The sequence below is a fragment of the Laccaria bicolor genome, genomic scaffold (genome assembly GCF_000143565.1).
Source record: "Laccaria bicolor S238N-H82 LACBIscaffold_34 genomic scaffold, whole genome shotgun sequence".
Classification (NCBI taxonomy): Eukaryota; Fungi; Basidiomycota; class Agaricomycetes; order Agaricales; family Hydnangiaceae; genus Laccaria; species Laccaria bicolor.
Genome location: NW_001889905.1, coordinates 349418 through 356897, shown reverse-complemented (window position 1 = coordinate 356897; position 7480 = coordinate 349418). Strand labels below are relative to the sequence as shown.

Genomic DNA, 7480 nt, shown 5'->3' with positions numbered 1-7480 from the left:
ATGAATGTCATTCATTGTCATTGCATGTTTCAGGATGCAACAGTAAGTACCCATCATCCCACATTTGTCCCAGCCAATGCTAATGAGTGCCCTTTTCCCATCTCACCCTTGTCAGGAGGGTCACATCAAGGATGATCAGTGAGTTTCCCTTGATGTGTTCTGAATAATTCTTATCAATTTGTTAGTTTGTCAAATTGGTTTTTGCATCAGTAGCTACATGTTTCTGTACATAGTACAGTAATGCAACAAATTTGATGTTTTATGTTGGCAATGACCAGTGTGGTGCAATAATTCAGAAGCTGGGTTTGTGGCGCCATCACAACATTATGATGAGTTTGTGGTGCCATGAACAATTGTGGCAGTTGAGTCACCACCGCAAGTTATAATGTCCCCACCATTGTTTGTGGTAGTGTAGTGGAGTGTGGTTTGCATGAGAAGCATGGTGCCACATGTGATGCAATTTTCCTGATGTGCAATAGACATCCATTTCCATGACTGAGTTATTCTCTTTGACAAAGCTGTCTGCCACTGCATTGGGAATCACCATGATCTGGAACTTACAGATTTCAACAAATTTGCAGATCTCAAAGCTGTGCACATGGATTCAATTGGTGTGGCAGTTGTTCAACATGCATCTCTTGCCTCCAAAAGCCCATCTTCCCACAAGAAACAAGAAGCATGCAATGGATGGAATGATAATCTGTGCTTGCTTGATAGCAGCCAGTGTCATCAGCTTCATGTGTGCAACAAGTGTTCAAAAGATGGGCACAAAGGACCTTGTGAAATGGTGTTCAACTACTTCTCACATAGTAAGTCTGAGAAGTTGTGGGTGGCTGACGACGTGTCAGCACTTATCCTGGTAAGTGAGCAGTTGCAGGGTGCTCAGCTGGGAGGTCTTTACCATCCCCCATGTAATCCATGTGGATTCCAGTGGAGTCCAGTGGATTCCAGTGGCCCAGTTGCTAGGCCAGATTGGCTTACACCATGCCCAGTCCAGTCCAGTCCAGTCCACTGGACTCTCACTGGACTACAAGCCACTTTCCTGAGTCCAGTCCCAGTCCACTGGACTCTGAGTCCAGTCATAGTCCACTGGATTCCACTGGAGTCCAGTGGAGTCCAGTGATTCCAGTGCATTATTACTTATTACTTATTATTATTAATACTACAAAAAAAGCGAAATAGACTATGCAAAGAACAAGCCAGACTTGTATTGCTATCAATCAAATACAAATATGGATGGAAGGCTAATGATTTACATATAAGTATGGGTACGTGATAGCTGCAATAAGGATTCATGATTTTGTTCAGTCTGCGGGGTGATATCACGTGACTTACTTGAGGGCATGCCATATTGTCACATCTCCTGTTTGTGGCATGGTCACACTACTGTGACCTTCCCTTTCCCTTCCACCACCACCCTCTCACCACCACCGACGCTCACGACGACAACCACTCTCGACACCCCTCACTGCCACGTCACATCAACGACACGTGAAGCCAACAACGCCCACGCCAACGACATCCACGTCATCAACGATGCCAATGCAGAATGAGGGGCAGCGCCCATGATGTGGCAATGTCATGGGCCAATGGTACGTGTGCCCCAACACCCATCCCTCTGTTCTCACCACGACAGGCATCAACGACCCCACAACAACGGCACCACGACCCCACGACAATGGCACCATGCAACGGCAAGCCACATCAGGGCAAAAGACAAGTGCCCACCACTGTCCGTCAACGAACCGCAACGAGCACCCACCCCCACCACAAACGAACCATGATGAGCGCCCACCCCCTACAACAACAACGACCATCACACGTCGACGACAACGACATGCCCACGTCAACGACCACCACACGTCCATGCCCACTGCCACGTCATACAAAAAAGGACAACCACCAACAAAAAAGGACGAGTGCCCATGAAAAACAACTGCCGCCCCACGGAAAATGACCACCGCCCACTGCCACGTCACACGAAAAACGACCACTGCCCACGAAAAGCAACGACAGCCAACGAAAAACAATGACTGCCCACTGCCACGGCACCAAAGCAGCCCACGACGTGCAACGACAACGACACGTGCAGAGCAGGCAACATGTGAAGAGTGGGCAACGAGGGCCCAGCACCACCACCCGTCCCCTCCACTCCCTCCCCCCTTCCCCTTCCTTCACTCCCTCCCTCTTCACCACTCCCTCCCCCTTCACCACTCTCACCCCCTCCCTTCCTCCTTCCCCCCTTCTTTCCCTTCCTGATCACCACTCCCTCCCCCCTTTACTCCCTCTCCCTCCCCCCTCCCTTCCTCTCTCCCCCCTCCCTTTCACTCCCCCCTTTCTTTCCCTCACTCCCTCCCCCTCTCTGTAATATAGAATGTATTAAATTTAATTTATGTAGTTATTAAATATACTTAAATTTTCTTTTTGCTCTGAAATCTAAGTCTAGCTTAAGGTCTGTGGCAGTCCAGTCCAGTCCAGTCCAGTCCAGTTGTGTGTTCAGTCCAGTCCAGTCCAGTCCAGTTCTGTGTTGGGAGAGTCCAGTGGAGTCCAATTTTGTGATTGGCAGTCCAGTCCAGTCCAGTCCAGTGGAAGCCAGTGGAAGCCAGTGGAATCCAGTGGAGTCCATGTGGATTATGTGGGGGATGGTAAAGTATTGCTCAGCTGGCCGGACATGTTGATTGTAAGGTACACAAGCCTGGTAGGCTTGTGTTGACCAGATGCTAGTTGACATGCATGGGATGCAAAAGGTAATGATTCAAAAGATAATGTAACCCTAATGTAGGGTTCTACTATGTATATACAATATTCAACTATGGACAATAGTAAATGATGGTGTGTGATGTCAATGATGGAGTCCGCAATACTACTACTTCACAAAGCCCCCCACATTAGTAGCTGTGGTTATGAGCTTTGCTGTTGTTTGGCCTTATGTTTCCGATGCCTCTGTCCACTTTGAGAACATTGCAGACATTCAACTCATTCTTCCAAGGTGACAGCAGCTTGATGAAGTAGGGATACATCTGGAGCAGGAGCAGACCGACCTGGCAAGGTCAATCGAGCTTCAAGAGGGATGAAGGTTGAGCTAGGGCTGTGGGTCATTGATGATAGGAGCTTCAATTGAGGGTGGTTGTGTCCAAGAGTGAGTAGTGTCTTGAGCTGCTCCATTTAAAGTAGTCCCTGAACATCCTCTTAATCCAAATGAAGTGAGATGAAGCTGCCATGCTCATCAGCAAGTTAACAGTTTACTTTCTGGCATTTAGCTGCTTTTTAGCTTGCAACCAGCTGAAAAGTGTAAAAGCTGGAAAGCTAATCTACCAAAATTATGACATCCTAGCAGATCTCGAGAAACACTCAGATTACAAAAGGGACTACAATACTAATCTACCTCAAACCCCCTCCACCACTCAGACCTATCTTCCCTTCAGATTCTCAGCAACAAACGGCCTGAGCTGTCAACCAATTGAGTGGCACACACTATAAGAGAGGGAAGGAGCACTCTGTACTGGCAGTCCATGGATGGAACAGGTCATGCTACAGTGTTGAGGAGTGGTGTCCTCTCTGGCAGCAAACAGTGTATGAGGATAACTGCTGTGTTGCAGAAGTTGGTGAAGTGGTGGTGATGGTAAGAAGGAAGAGATGTCATGGCGGCTGATGGCAACACCACGTGAGTTGAATATTTGATCAATACAGCCAAACACCTCCACGTCACATTCCTCTCTTCAACTCTCATCTACCAGCCTTCCCCTCTACCCTGCTCAGTCTACTGCATGTACTATGTGGGTGCTGCTGCATCTACTGAAATCATAGTGTGCAGTCACATCATGTTTTGGACACTTGTTGACAATGGATTGTGGCAGGTTCAGAAGGCAATCTGGTGTGTCATTCCATGTTCTTGAATTTTCCTCTTATAAATTTCTCTCTGACAGATTCTTTATGCATCTCTCTCAGCTAGGTAGATTTCTGTGATGTTGAGTAGACTATGTAGTTCAGTAAATTTGCACTTTACTTGCTAGTTTTGCCTTGATTGCTCTTTTCTGTGACTTTTTGTGCTTTTTCAACTTTTTTGTTTGCTTGCCAATAGCCACTTTTCACAAAATTTGGCCTGGCTTTTTAACTTGTGGCTTTTCCACCTTTTTCAACTTGTAGCCACTTGCACAAGTCAAAAAAAGTAAAATGTGAAAGTCCTGATGCTGTAGAACCAAACACGACATGTCTCCCAATCTCATGGTAAATGCTTGAAGCACAGAAAACAGGAATCAGTAGAGTGATTTCCAGTGTGGCAAAATTAGCCTGCATTACAGATATTGGTAAGTTTGGTCTGGTTAATGGGAGGGATGTAGTCTCCCATGATGCTATCATGCCCTTTGCCTGCAGTAACACAACATCCACACTGTTTGGAAGTTCAATTACAAGACCGGAAAAAAACTGTTACCAGACCAGACTCTAACTGATCAGGACCACAAATAATGAGGACCAATGAAGACCATAACCATGGTTTGGTCTACAGTCCATCAGAAATTTGAAAATTCAAAGACCAAGCTAAACTGGTTATAACCGGTCTTAACTGGTCTTTCAAGCCTCCCAAACATCTTGGCATTGGGTCAGATCTTCCAATTTTTGCTCAGTTGCAGATGCTTGGAAAAGATTGGATAACAACATCAACAATGCCAAACATCATTGATCTCATCTTCAACCGCCACAACTCTCCTCCCTCATTGCTCTCTCACGGCTACTGTCACTACTGTCTCTCTAAGTCATTGAACGAGACATGTAAGTGGTTTGAAAGTACTCAGATTCAGATTCATACCTGTTTTAATGAGTTTTTAGGTCTTCTAATGTGCAAACACAGCACAACCATGTCACACAGCCCCTCCCTTCATCCAGGATGTGGGCTCGCCTTGTTAGGTCATAGATGTCAGCCGAGGGTTTGAAGAAATGATGGGGAGGCCCTGGAAGAGGGAGACCCACAAGGTGCAGTTGCAGAATGAGTCACAGCACATGCAACTCATGTGCCTTTTCAAAAGCTTCCTCCCTCTGCCCCTACCTCACTCACCCTTTGCATAGCCCTGCCCAACGGATCCATATATGACTTGGAAAACTCCATGATGATGTGGCAAGTCCAATGGCCATGTCTGAACATCATGAGGATGACACATCTGCATCATCGACCAGGCAAACCCACCAGCGACATCAGGAACAGCGTGAGGACATAGAACTGTGCAAGGACATGTTGAACACAATGAATGGTGGGGAACCACTTCAGTCACCCACTGCCAACTGACTATTAGTCATGCAAACTCCAGGTATGCTACTTGACTAAAAGTCATGGACCATATCTATATTCTGGATATATATGGGTCCTAGAAAGACCTGGAATCTAAAATATATTTCTGACACATGGACCCTGAAATGTCACACAAAAATTATAGTGTCTGTGTCACACCACCAAAATATATTTTGCAAGTGAAATGCAGTAAGGATATATTTTTGGTGAGTGGACCCTGAACTGTCACTGTCACACCTTAGAAATATATTTTTGCCCTGGCTTGGCCTTAGGATATATTTTTCTGGTCTGTAGGAGTGTCAGGGGTCGCAGTTTCAGCAAAAAACTTGTGATTTTTTTGCTGTCTGGAGTATATATTCTGGAAGATTCTGCACTGACTTCCAGAGGTTTTGGCACTATGTAGGCCTGTGCTCTCAGCATCGATAAGGTGCATTAATGGCATCTGTGATCTGGTCATTGCAGCTCTTATGCAATGTACCCAAGTCACAAATGAGTGTAAGAAATGGGTTTTTAGCTGGTCAGACAGAATTTACAGAATCCTTTATTGTTCAGATTTCAAATGACACTATGGGTATGGTTCCGATTACAGATGGGTTTGTGAGTTACTTAAGTGTTATTTACTTTAAATGACACTATGGATACAGTTCACATTATGGATGAGTTTTTTTAGCTGCTCAGCACAAAGTACTTTGTTGTTAAAAAATGTCTGGAACTGTCCTCCAAGCAGCACTGTGCTATTTTGAAGCAATATTCTTGACTTGCTTAAGTATTACTCCCTTTGAATGACACAATGGATACAGTTCACATTACAAATGTGTATTTAGCTGATCAGAGTTCACAAAGTACTTTGTTGTTTAGAAATGTCTGGAACTGTCCTCCAGACAGCACTGTCCTACCTTGAAGCAAGATTCTCGACTTGCTTAAGTATTACCTACTTCAAATGACACTATGGATACACTTCACATTGCAGATGGGTTTTTTAGCCTGGAAGCTATTCAGTCCAGAATTGCCAACTTGCTCAAGTATTATCCACTCAGTTTGCACTACACAATTCTTTTTTCGGATGGAGGGGATACTCTTTTGTTGGCTTACAATTGACTTCTTCCTCAGGTGGGGCCATGGCAATGTCATACTGTAATCACTTCAGTCACCCACTGACAACTGACTATTAGTCTTGCAAGCTCCATGAATACTACAGGACTAAATGTCAGGGGGTATATCTATATTGTATATATCCTGGGGCTTGTATATCTCTACTTTTACCTAAATATATTTTGATGTCCAATGTCACACCAAATATATTTCCTCACTGGGATGGACTCTAAATATATTTCTTATGCCTGGACCCTGAATTGTGACTGTCACATTGTAAAAATATATTTCTGGTCTGGGATGGACGTTGGATATATTTTGCAGCTGGGGTTGAGTAAGGATATATTTCTTCATCCACAAGAGGTGTCTGGGGTCCTATATTTTAAAAAACACTTGGATTTTTTTTGATATAGGGGATAGGGGATTTACCTATTATTTTGTAGGCAGAAAGCCTCATTGGGATGTTTGTTGACAGATATTTACCAATAGCTTTGACCCATGTGTAGTATACGCTTTGATGTGTGCATTATTTCCTAATTGGGAAAAGTGTTACACTTTTTTCTGCCACACCTCATGTCAGGCACAGTGCACATTTTGGTTGGAAACTGTTTCCCATGCACTTTGGGCCACAAGAGTTAGTGGCTAGCTTAGTGTTGTCATTGTTCATGACGATGTTTGCATATTTCCTAATTGGGAAAGTCATTACATAATATCAGTTTGGTTTGTAGTCTCTGCTTTTTCATTAGAAAACTTTGTAGTGTCCACTTTTTGGACTACAAGAGTTTGTAGTCTTTTCTTTTTTCATTACAAAACTTTGTGGTCTGCCTTTCTGATATCTTGTAGTCTCCTGGGGATCTAGCTCAATGTTTCAGAGAAACTGACTCCAGCCAAACAGCTCTTCATCATTTAGCCTTTGTACCCTCCAGGGAATTACCTGATGATGACATAGAAAGTAAGAAGAGGCTACACTGAGATGTCAGAATTCATACACAAGTTGTGTTTTAATTGAGCATCAAGTGTCCTAACTTTCTCCTTGACCAGCTTCTGTAGCCTCAACAGCTGGCAAAGCATTCACTGAGATTGACTTGAAAGAGATCATGTGAT

The 7480-nt window shown here is 44.3% G+C and overlaps 2 protein-coding genes across 2 annotated transcripts; both read left to right on the top strand.

Annotated features, from left to right (window-relative positions):
* LACBIDRAFT_331524 (uncharacterized protein) lies at positions 1-1123 on the top strand (the record flags this gene model as incomplete). The annotated part of the gene is made up of 6 exons (XM_001885912.1): positions 1-42; positions 74-138; positions 239-303; positions 564-809; positions 849-859; positions 932-1123. The coding sequence occupies 6 exons, from the start codon at positions 1-3 to the stop codon at positions 1121-1123; spliced, it is 621 nt and encodes a 206-aa protein (XP_001885947.1).
* A 2518-nt stretch (positions 1124-3641) lies between these two features.
* Positions 3642-4905, top strand: LACBIDRAFT_331523 (uncharacterized protein; the record flags this gene model as incomplete). Its single annotated transcript, XM_001885911.1, has 6 exons — positions 3642-3664; positions 3691-3776; positions 3858-3874; positions 4302-4307; positions 4578-4770; positions 4850-4905. 6 exons carry the CDS (start codon positions 3642-3644, stop codon positions 4903-4905), a joined length of 381 nt encoding a protein of 126 aa, XP_001885946.1.
* Positions 4906-7480: the final 2575 nt, after the last annotated feature.